General features: G+C 43.7%; 1 protein-coding gene across 8 annotated transcripts in view; it reads left to right on the plus strand.

Annotated features, from left to right (window-relative positions):
- The window catches only part of Tnrc6a (trinucleotide repeat containing adaptor 6A), a 144,369-nt gene that overhangs the window by 50,621 nt on the left and 81,528 nt on the right, over positions 1-12,220 (plus strand). For 3 of the 8 annotated variants that reach the window (XM_036191382.1, XM_036191400.1, XM_036191385.1), the window contains exon 2: positions 8,923-8,970. The exons of 3 other annotated variants lie outside the window; for them this stretch is intronic. In XM_036191382.1, coding sequence (XP_036047275.1) covers positions 8,923-8,970 — 48 coding nt within the window. Of the gene's footprint in view, positions 1-8,152; positions 8,600-8,922; positions 8,971-12,220 lie in introns of those variants that run through there. 2 more of the 8 variants (XM_036191422.1, XM_036191394.1) reach the window with 2 other exon arrangements.

Below are 12,220 nucleotides of genomic sequence, written 5' to 3' on the forward strand. Positions count from 1 at the left end.
AGTTAGGAAGTAGCAATGGACATAGTGTCATGGTTGGGGGTCACCACAACGTGAGGAACTGTATTAAAGGGTCACAGCGTTAGGGAGGGTGAGAGCCAGTGCCCTAGCCTGTGAACACTAGTCATATGGGCTTCGACAGCCTCTGGACTGCGGACTCAGAGGCCATGCTGATCGGGTACCCTTCTTGCACTGCCGGCCCGGTGTCGCTGGTCCTCCAAAGCTACTCTAAGTGGTTGGAGAATTCGTGACACTTGTCTCCCATCTCTCACAGCTCACTTTCTCCACTGCTTGATGTCTCCTGTTTTTAAAGCCATTATCTCATCAATTTGTCTTTTTTTTTTTTTTTTTTTTTAATTTGGTGTGTGTGTGGGGGGATGGATATCATTCTAGTTAGTCCATTTGTTTGGAATCATCAAACTCTGAATGAGTGAATAGGATTTTACAAATATATCTATCTATTTAAAGACATGTAATTTCCCATTATGTTGCTATAGTTCTTTACTATCATAATGCACTTTAATGTTGAAATTATCTTCAACTTGGTCAGGAGGCATAAGCATCAGGACTGTGAAATACCTAATGCAGCATTTCTCTGCTAAAGCCTGTAGAGTGGGAGCAGAGGAGGGCAGCCTGGGTGACAAGACAAGGGACCTTATCAGAGAAAGGAGGGGGCAGCACCATCGCCTTGGCCGTAACTGTCTGAGGGACCTAGTCAAGAGAGGAGGTCTTCCATTTGGTCCTCGCTAAAGCCACGAAGAAGCCGGGGCACGCTATGGAATTATTGAAGGGATGCGGTTGGCATTTGTAACATGAAGCAAAATGGCAGTTGAAGAGCCCAAGGGGGAATCTAGAGGAATCCTATTTCTGTCAGCAGTCCTGATGGTGACGGACGGCTGCCTAGCAGAGGATGATGCGACTTGACACGCTTTGAGGAAATGCTAGGAAGGGAAGGTGCCGTTAGTTCTTCTTTATTCTAAAAATACCTTCAGTTAAATGTTTGAGCCTCCCAAGCACTAAGCGAGGTACCGGCAGTACAGCGAACACCATGGACATGCTCTACTCTCTGGGGCCTGACATGTCAGCAGTGACTCCATAAAATAAGTTGTCTCATGAGAATGTGAGATTCCAGCCCAGAATGCTCCAGTTCTTTACAGAGGGCTGGGCTCCCACGTCAGTAACAGGGAACTAGAATGATGCCAATTTACTATTCATACTTGACTCATATCTGTTATTCTGATGAGAATCAGAGAACCTCAGGGAAGGTTTGCAAAGGCGACATCATTTGAACTCGGCTTTGAAGTGGAATTTGTGAGGTAGACACAATGGGAGGAAAGGTCTCCCATTCACACGGAACAGCATGTTCAAGTCACAGAGCTACTGAAAGACACAATAAACTGGCTGTAGTTCAGTGTTGCTGGATCATGAAATAGGGAATCTGAGAAACAGGGCAGGGTAGGTAGGCTCTTGAAGGCCTTTTATGTTATGTGAGGGGTTTCAGATGGTGTTCTATAGAATGCAGCTATTCAAGAAGTTTTAGCCTTCAAGCCATTCAAGAGCACCTAGCGGCAGCAGGAGCTCATCAGATTTACTTGCTAGGGAAACCACTATGGCAGCAATTTATGTGTGTTTAGATGGAGGAGCTAAGCAGAGGGTAGGAAGATCACCCATTCATTAGCAAGCATTATGAAGAGCCTAATGTGTACTAGGCATTCTGCTACGTGTGGAGATCCGCGGAATGGGGCAGACATGTGCCTCGTTCTCCCAAACTTCCCAGAGAGTCAGCAAACTCAAAGAATAAACAGATGGCAGATAAGTTTCATTACAACTGTGATTAACACTATGGAAAGTCCAGAATAGCTTCAGAGTACATGATTGGGAGCACTGATGTGGGAGAAGGAATGTGAAGAGAGGGAGAAGGCGAGGCGCTCTTGACGAAGGAGACAGGATTCTTTTAGAAAATGAAAGACTGAATGACTGAAGCAAGGTGAACAAGGGAGGGGACGAAAGGTCACAACTACAGGAAACGTTGGAGGATGATAAAGATACTAGATGTGGAGCCCAGAGCCCTCAATGCTCTTGCATTATTTTAAGATGGATAGTAAGATGATGGTGGCGTTTTTTATTTAAAGTTAGAGAGCATCCAAGCTGTTGCATGGGAATTATCCCAACACACTGCCAACAGAGCAAGCATGTGCACTGCTGGAGACAGAGAAATCATGACCCTTCACACACTTGGGAATGCACGTGGGCACAGATTATTTTAGTAACACTCTGTTGTTTCTCATACAGTTCAATACGAGTATATTCTGGGATGCAGCAATTCTATTCTAGAGGTACGCTAGTCAGCTTTCTTCTTACTCTAACAAATACCTGAGACTATCTCCTTAGACTAAGAAGAGTTTTGTTGTTGGTATTATTTGTTTGCTTGTTCCCAGCTCACCATTTTGTAGGGTTCAATCCATGATCAGTTGATCCCATTGCTTATGAGCTTGTAGTTCAGAGTATACTACTGCAGAAGTTCAAGGCAGAGCAGAAACATTTGTGGCTGAGAAGGCCAAGGAAAAAGGAACAGGGGCTCCCACTATCCCTGTCAAGGACACACCCACAAAGACTTGAGGGGCTCTCACTAGGTACCTAAATGTTGTTTGAATTTTAAACAGTCTTTTAATAAAAACCCAAAGCCAGGTATCAGGGTGAAAGCTGAAAGATCAGAGAAGTAGAATAGCCACCCACTAGTTCTAACCTCTACGAAATCCTCACCCTAAAGAGAGTGAGTTCCTGTTTCCTTACACTTTATATACCTTTCTCTGCCCTGCCATATTACTTCCTGGGACTAAAGGGGCATGTGCTTCCCAAGCAAAGGCATGAGATCTCAAGTGCTGGGATTAAAGGTGTGTGTCACCGATGCCTGGCTCTGTGTCTAATCTAATGGCTGGCTCTCTCCTCTGATCCTCAGGTAAGTTTATTAGGGTACACAATCTATCACCACACCTAAAGACTCTACCACCTCCCAGTAGTGCCATGCTGGGAAAAAGCCTTTACCACGTGGCCTTTGGAGGGCATTTATAACTCCAACTATCGCACTAGGTAATTATCATTTTTGTACTAACTTTTTCCTGGGGAGATGCAGATAAATGTCTCCTTATCCCAGATGGGGCATTTACCACAGGCCAGAGTCATAATGCCACTGAAGGGCAACTTAATGAACCAAGGAGTTAACTGGGTTGTTTACAGGAATGTGGGTGAGGAGTTTCAGGAGCAGGGGTCACTCAAAGGCAGCTCACCCCAGTCTGGACAGCCACTCAGGAGAGCTGCACCCAGAAGCTCCCAGAATGACCACACATAGTCTTTTCTCCCCAGCAGTTGTGTATTGCTGACAGAACCTTGGAGAGGACAGAACCTCAGAGAGGAATCTTGTGAATTTTATAGACTTCAGCTTTTCCCCAAACTTGTGAGGAGTTTCCTTCCTCCCTCCAGGAGGGAATGCTTCAGTTCAGATCAAATTGGCCCACAAATGTCCACCAAATAATAATAATAGCCCCCCCCTAAAAACAATAACTGATCAATAGGAGGATGGGCAAACAAGTTGAGTTGTGATATATCTAGTCAATGGAATATTATTCACAAAAAGAAACAAATTTGGTACAAACAACAATATAAATGCATCTTAGATTTATTCAGCTAGAGAAGCCAGACAGGAAAGGGTATATACTGTGGCTCTCCATTTGTATAAGCTAGAATGAGTGTGCTGACTTCTGGTGATGTAAACTGTAGAGGTAGTTTTGGGTGCCCACTGTGTGGGAGAGGACTGCGGGGAGGGTCTGAGAAGAGGCACAAGGGAATTTGCTTGAGTGATAGAACTCTTTTATATTGATTGTGGTTGTGGCTACATGAATATATTTGTCATGATGCATGAGGCTTTTCACTTTAAATGGGTGAATCATGTTTTGTGTAAAGCATAGCACCATAAAGAAAAAGAAGGGCAGCGCGGTGGTGGGTCACGCCTTTAATCCCAGCACTTGGGAGGCAGAGGCAGGTGGATCTCTGTGAGTTCAAGGCCAGCCTGGTCTACAGAGTGAGATCCAGGAAAGGCGCAAAGCTACACAGAGAAACCCTGTCTTGAAAACCAATCAATCAATCAATAAACAAACAAACAAATAAACAAATAAATAAAAAAAGAAAGAAAAAGAAGGGAAAAGGGGGTTGTGAAAGGGACCCTGGAGTTTTCAGAGTGTGCTGAGAGTGTCAGTGAGAAAAGAGAGGAAGAAAAAGCTAAGAAGATATTTCCAAAATAAAACATCCTGCAGTTGCATTGAAAGATGATGGTGGTGGTGGTGATGGTGATGATGGTGGTGGTGGGGTGGTGGTAGTGTTAAAACTAATTGTTAGGTTTCTAGTTGGAAGAGCTTAGGGATTGGTCCTCTTACTATTGGCCTGTTACTTGGCTCCATTACAACATGCTTACCATGTTTCTCCCTCCCATCTTGATGATTTCATCACTGGAGTATCAGGCTTCCTCAGGGTACACTCCTTGGCTCTTTTATGATATCATAGAAACATTCATTAATGAAGTGTGTAGCTGGGGTCCACATCTTCAGCTTCAATCAGTTGCACACAGAAAATATTTATGACAGCATTGCAGCAGTGCTGGGTGCCCACAGACTTTTGTCATGATTTCCTTAGTAATACAATTTAGTAACCCCTTGAGGACATTTACTTTGTCCTGGGTATTGTAACTACTTTGGAGGTGATTCAAAGTTCATGAGAAAGCACATGCCTTTAATCTCAACACTCAGGAAGCAGAGGCAGGAGGATCTTGGTGAGTTGGAGGCCAACCTTGTCTGCATAGTGAATTCACATACATAGATCCTGTCTAAAAACAAAAGCAAAGCTGAACTATGTAAGTGAATTTATTTTCTGTTTGCTCGGGACTTGTCTATTCTAGAGCAGTGGTGTGTTCGGTGTAATTTCAGTTTCTGAGGTGTAGTGTCTAGACACTGGTATTCCAGTGGCTGTGTGGGACATAGTTCCTACATGGAGTCTTCTGAGCATGGAGTGCTCTGGAGTGACACATGGGGCGATATTAGATTTCCTTTCAGTTACTCTGTTTCTCCTTTACAGCATATGTATGTATGTATACATATATGTACATATTTAAAATGATTATATTTAGTAGACTGATTATATATAGTAGATTATGTTATCTATGATCACTATCTTGGGATTGTAAGGGGTTGTATTTATAAAGTATTTATCATCAAAAAAGGATGTAAGGTCTAATGTAGTTGAGATCTGCAATATAGTGGTTAGGAGAGGGCTTTGGAGCCAAACTGTATATATGAAATCTTAACCACTTAATACGTGATTTGGGGAAAATTAATCATGGCTGTCAGCAAAGGGGGCATAATACTTCTACCTCGTTGGGCTGTATGAAGAAAAGACAATTAGTGACTAATTAGTATTTGTAAAGTACTTAGAACAGTTTGGCATAGCACACAATAAGTACTGAAGAAATTGTAATTAAATAATGTAAATAGACTCTTTCCAGGAAAGCTTATCCATGTTCATGTGTCCAAGTTCTTTCTATTTATTACTGTAGAGACTTTTTAAATTTAAAAATACTGGTTGGGGATGTAGCTGAGTGGTATAGTGCTACTTAGGATACATTTTTGCCATGCTCAGCATCACAAAAAATAATTTACGTGCATGAGTGTTTTGCCTGTGTATATGTATGTGTACCACGTGTTTGCCTGGTGCCTGAGGAGGCCAGAAGAGGACATTGGATATCCTGGAACTGGAATTAGAGTTGTGAACCATTGTGTGGGTGCTGGGAGCTGAACTCAGGTCCTCTGTATAAGCACCATGTGCTCTTAACTACTGAGCTGTTTCTGTAGCCCCATTGTGTGTTTTGATAAAGAGGAAAAATTAATCCTTACCTTCCAAATACATAATCTGTGAATGATTAGTCTAATCATTTAGACGTCTCAATAGGGAAGGAAGAGAGATTGGAGAAAAGTCGTGTTGAAGCAGCCACAGGAACTGAGCAGAAACAGGAGCAAATAAACAGGGGAAAGGCCCTGTCTTAGTTCGCCTACTATTACTGTGATGAACACTGTAATGGCAAGAAACTTGGGGAGCAGAGGGTTTATTTCAGCTTATAGTTTATAGTACATCATATAGGGAACTCAAGGCTGGAACATGGAGGCAGGAACTGAAGCAGAGACCCTGGAGGAGTGCTGCTTACTGGCTTGCTCCTCTTAGCTTATAACCTACTTTCTTTCCTTCTTTCTTTCTTTCTTTCCCTAAGAGAGAGTTTCTCTGTGTAATAATAGCCCTGGCTGTCCTGGAACTTGCTTTGTAGAAAAGGCTGGCCTCGAACTCACAGAGATCCATGTGCCTCTGCTTCCCAAGTGCTGGGATTAAAAGCATATGCCACCACCCTTGGCTATAGCCTACTTTCTTTCTTTTTTTTTTTTTTTTTAGCTGAGGATTGAACCCAGGGCCTTGTGCTTGCTAGGCAAGCACTCTACTACTGAGCTAAATCCCCAACCCTAGTCTACTTTCTTATACAACATGGGATAGCCTGCCCAGGGGGTGGTGCTACCCACAGTGAACTGAGTCCCCCACATCAGTCATTAATCAAGAAAATGCCTATAGACTGGCCTACAGGTAATTTGATGGGGGACATTTTGTTGGGGTTCCTCTTCCAAGAAGTCTCCAGCCGGTGTCAGTTTAACAAAGACACTAACCAGGACAGGCCCTATGGAAATTTGAAGCCGGGGAATATGGTAGAACACCAGCGCTCAGGAGACAGAGGCACAGATCTCTGTGAGTCTGAGGCCAATCTGGCCTACATAGAGAGTTCTCTGCTAGCCAGGCTACAGAGTAAGACCCCATCTCAAAAATAAAATGTAAAAACTCCTGGCATTTATTTGATACTTATTTTATGTTTTGTAATTTTTTTTCCAAAAAATGTTTATAGACTCATAAAATTAAAAGCACTAAAAGAAGTAAAATGCATAACAGTAGTTAACATTTTGGGTCACCTTTTAATTTCTTTCTGGGCATTCATTCATTCATTAGCTTATTTATTATAATACACATTTCTCCCAGAGCAGAATCTAACAGTCACATAGCTTGTTTCATGAGAGAGACTGGAGCAAGTCTAAGCCAGTTGAAGGATTTAGGATTTAAAAGAGCAAAAGGAAGTAATCTGCAGGATGAGTTTTCTGAGGAAAAAAAAAAGGGAACAGGTTTTTTTTGTTTTTTTTTAACTGAGGACCGAACCCAGGGCCTTGGCTCTACCACTGAGCTAAATCCCCAAGCCAAGGGAACAGGTTTTAAGTGGAGGAGAAAGTTGTAGATTACGAGAAGCACTGTAGGCATTGAATATACAAGAATATATGTACCTATGGGCATTATTATTGTGTCTTAATGCATTATATTGCTTCATCTACCTGTAGGTATGTATCTTATTGTATTTACATTCAGGTATGTGTCTACATTATAATTTTTTTACAATTATTGTAATAACTGTATCTTCATGTATTATACTGCTGTATCTTATTGTATTTATATGTACCTTACAGGTATTTATCTTAAAGTATTCAGAGTTGGGTGTTCACATGTTTTTCTGAGAACTATTTTGGAATCTGCCTTTTCGTCCTTTTATTGTAACCAAGTCCGCAGGCCTGTATTTCCCACTCCATCTTTTCATGCACCGCGAACGGCTGCTTTGAATGCCATCTCATATCGTTGGACTTTGTAGCTGGTTACAGTTTTCAACCTTCTCAGTGCCGTGAGTTATTATCTTGATGATGAAGTATTTAAAAGTGAAACCCAAAGTGATGATTTCTTGAGCAGAAATTAGTGAAAGTGGAATTGCTGAGTCAAGGGTGTGTAAAATTTTGAGGCATAGAATCGTATTGAAACCTCACAGCCGGCCTCAGGTATGCATTCTTCAGCCGAGGAGGAGAGGCACAAGCGGAGAGGTTAAATAATCTGGCTCAAGGTCAAAAGTAATTTAGATGTGGGTGAATTTAAAAACGGCGCGGGCTCCTCGGCAGCGGCAAGGGTGGAATTTGCGGTTTGGTGGATTTTTTTTTTTTTTTTTAAGGCGTTTCTGTGAGGGAGGGGCCGGGCAGAGGGGAAGGAAACTTGTGTCGCAGTAAAGAAGGGGGGGGGGGGGGGATCGGAGTCAAACCCGAGCCGGCCTCGGCAAGCAAGGCTGCCATCTGCGCTCGCCAGACCCCGAACACGCTAGCGGGGAGCATCGGAGTTCCCCGACAGCTCCGGCGAGGTCCCGGCTGCGTCGGGCGGTTGCCAAGCGTCTGTCCTGTCCAGCAGGCCTAGTTGCTAGGGCCTCCATTTTGGGGCCCCGGGGCCAGAGCGCCCCCGGAAGGGGTTGCGAGTGGGGCATTCACTTCCGGTCTGGGGCCTGCGGCGGCAGCGGTGGCGGCGGCGGCGGCGGCAGCGGGTCGGTGTAGAAAATGGCGCTGGTGCAGCGGCTCGGGCCTGTCCCCGCGGCGCTGCGGAGGGCTTGAGGCTCGCGAGCCTCGTTCCCCGCGCCCCACGCGCTCGTGCACTTTACACACATGAGGTGAGCGGACCGGAGGGGAGTCTCGCTCGGGGCCGGGAGCCAGCCTACGGCGCTGCCGCAGGATCCCTCGAGCTGCGGGGCGGCGGCACGGGGCCGTCCCCGGGGGCGCGGGCCAGGGTGGGAGGCCACGGGCGGCCCGGGAAGCTTCGGCCCCGCGCGGGCTGCGGCTCTGGGCTCGGAGGCCCGCAGCGCTGCAGCCCGCAGCCCCGCCCCCCCCCCACCGCGCGGGCGCTCTGCCGCAGAAGCTCCGTTTTCACGCGCATCCCCCCCCCCCCCCCTTTTTTTTTTTTTTTTTTTTTGTTTGTTTTTGTTTCCTATTTCAGAGAATTGGAAGCTAAAGCTACCAAAGACGTAGAGAGAAATCTTAGCAGGTAAGATGGGCGAGCCTTCAGTCTCCCGCCCCCTTTATAATCGTGTGTTTCCACTCTGCTTCGCTCTTCCTGGGTTTACGGACCCCCCCCCTCCCCTCCCGTCCCCCTCAACCCGTGTCATTTGCTTTCGCACGCAGGGAACAGACCTTCGGGAGAAACGGCCTCAGGGAATATTGCATTGGTGGGGGGGGCGCATTGCAGGGAGACGCGTAATTACGAGTGTGTTCGTTCTTAAAAAGAAAAGCAAAAGGCAGTTCTTGTAAACTTAGTTAAAGCATTCTCACCCTTTTAGAATTTAATTAGGGGACTTGTGCATTAATTACTATTGTAAATGGTTGCAGGCATTGTGTGACTCATGATTGAGGCGGCCCTTATGGCGGGCTGTCAAACTGTTTTGGCTTCCCCGTTATTACTTTGTAGCTAAATTGTTGCCTTTATAAAAAGATACTATGTGTTCGCATTTTTTCCTCTCTGTCTCTGCACATTGTAGTCAAGCGGATTCTGTTGCATTGGAAACAGTTTTGTCCTTGAACTTCATCAAGCATAAACTGCGTTTTGTTTTCCTTTGAAACTATGTTTTAGTCTGTGTTCAGTGTGTGCTCTTTTTATCAGCTGGGAAAGTAATTAAAAATTGTTCTCAGTAAGTGATTATCACTTCTGTTGGGCCTGAGTGCTTTTGCACTGGTAACTTAAGCATCAAATACTGCCTTAAAGAGAAGGGTTGCTTCTTGTCCCCCACCCCCAAGTGATGCATTTCTGAAAAACGTTTAGTTTTATTGAGCTGTAATTGCTTCAACATCAGGGAATTGCAGTATACGTAACCCTTTTTCAGATACATTTTAAAACATGCTTTTCCTATTCCCTATCCCCTATGATATTTGGACTCACAGAAACTTCGAGATTAATACAAGCTAAACAGCTTAATTTGTTTTAGGTCTTAATATGGTTTACGCTTGTTTATTGAAAGTTCTAGGCTTATGTTGGGGTTATTAACACACTTGTAATTGCACAAATACTTTTCACCATGTAGAATTGTTCCAAATTTCTGGCTCTTTGAATTTATGTTAATCTGTTGGGGTGACTGTTAAAGAATCTGTTCTGTTGGCACAGGAACAGTTTTGGCTTACCCAGTGAGAGGTTTTCTGGAACTCTAAATAATTATGGAATCATTTAAAGGGACATTATCAGTGGCTAAATAACCGTCAGCTGTATACTTAAACAAGTTTTGTCGTCAGAAACCGGGAAAGAAATAAGAAGATACAGAGCCAAACAAAATAGATTGAATTATTACTGTGTCATTTTTTAGTGACAGTGTAGGTTTGGGGTCTTTTTCTTCTTCCGTTTTTGTTTTGTAGGGCAGCCACAGAGGTCTTATTTCTATGAGGGGACCTAGAACTTAGGTACACATTGTAATACAAGCATGATTTTCATTTCTTATGACTAGGCAGAACTTGGAATCTCTTCTATTGGCCTTGTGAGTTTGAATTCCAACTCTGCCACTTAAAATAACCTTGACTCTTGGCAAGTCACTGGGCCTTTCTGTGTCTAATCTATGAAATGAGAGGCTTGGTCCATCCACCTACTAAGGCGTGTTGGGCCCTTGGGTTACATAAAAAGGAATCAAATACTATCATGTATCTATAGAGGGCATGTACAGTCTGGTAGGGAAACTATATAATGTGTACATAAATAATGGTAGTTGATGGTAGGGGTCAAAAGGGGGTGGCATTCCACATATGTGCTTGAGGCACTTCAGGTGATCATAAGATACGTGAAAAAGAAAAACACTGAGGTTTTAAAGCAGAGTGTCAGTGAGAAGGACCAGTTAAGGTGCTTTGAGTGGGGGGAGGTGGTTAGATTAGATGGGCACATGCTTCGCTCTTCCCAAGTAGAAAGTATCAATCGTTACCTATTAGTACTCTGCTCAGGAAGTCATAGCAGGTAGTACTCACTTGAATAAACTCTGAGCATTTTCTAGAAACCTGTGAGGGGACAAATGTTGGTAAATTTAACAGTTGTTCGTCGTATGCCTGCTGTACCCATCCAAAGACTTTGCATGGCTCTTTACCCTTGAGAGGCTGGGTGAATTAGGTGTTCTTAGCCTTGCTTTACTTATAAGATGTTTGAGGTATAGAGAGAGGTTAAGTAACTACAGGAGGTCTTACCACTAGTAATGTAGGAGTACTCAGCCTTAATGCTGTGTTTAAACTCTCTTACTGAAGGTAAAGTGCTTCACTTTGAAAAACTGGGAAATTTCTTTTAAAAAGTAGAACCCACAGCTGCATGCGATATGTTTATCTTGGAGTTTCTCACCATGGACATGGTACTTATATTTTGCACCAGCTAATTATTTGAGGATTGTTCTTTGCAGTGTGTGGATGTCTAGCATCTACCAGGAGTACTCCCTACTCAGTGTTTGTAATGATCAGAGTGTTTTCAGATTCTGACAAAGATCCATGGGGATGGGGGACAGCACAGTTGGAGTTTGTTGTTTTTTAAGATTTATTTATTTATTATGTATACAGAAGAGGGCGCCATATCTCGTTACAGATGGTTGTGAGCCACCATGTGGGTGCTGGGAATTGAACTCAGTACCTCTGGAAGAGCAGTCGATGCTCTTAACCTCTGAGCCATCTCTCCAGCCCGGTTCAGGGTTTTGAACATGCAAAGTCCTAAGTATATAAATGACAATTCATATAAACATCTTTTTTGTATAATGGAAGCCTAGCAAACCCCAGTATGTGTGTCTCCAGCTTGAAAGTTCTGTTCTCTGTGTGTGTCAGAGTTGTGTTGCCATTCTCCTTTCCTGGGATAAGTGGCAAATTCTTACCAAGACAGTGCCAGGTGTCCAGTGGTAGTTAAGCAAAATGGCACAAGAGATAAATTTAGCTCATTAGGTTAGCTAGCCTTTATAATTGTCTCACTTCGTTAGTACCATGTGCATTCAGAGGAGGAAGCTGAAATGTCTAGGTGAGGGTGACTACCACTGGAAGGGAACTTAGGAACCAAATCCATTTTGGTTTGCAGAGAAGATAGCAGAACAGTAGAAGTACAGACTCAAAATCCAGTAAGCACACAAGAATTTGATCTATCAGAAATAGCAAGCAGTTAATCAAACTAGCTTAAGGTATGTGATATGGAGGGCTTTGAATGTCAGGCTGAGAACTTATATATAATCTTAAATGGTCTAAGGGGCCACTGCCTGCCTTTTGGTAGGGTACTAATATGATAGGAAACTCTTGTAGCCCAG

The sequence above is a fragment of the Onychomys torridus genome, chromosome 1 (assembly GCF_903995425.1).
Source record: "Onychomys torridus chromosome 1, mOncTor1.1, whole genome shotgun sequence".
NCBI classification, from domain to species: domain Eukaryota; kingdom Metazoa; phylum Chordata; class Mammalia; order Rodentia; family Cricetidae; genus Onychomys; species Onychomys torridus.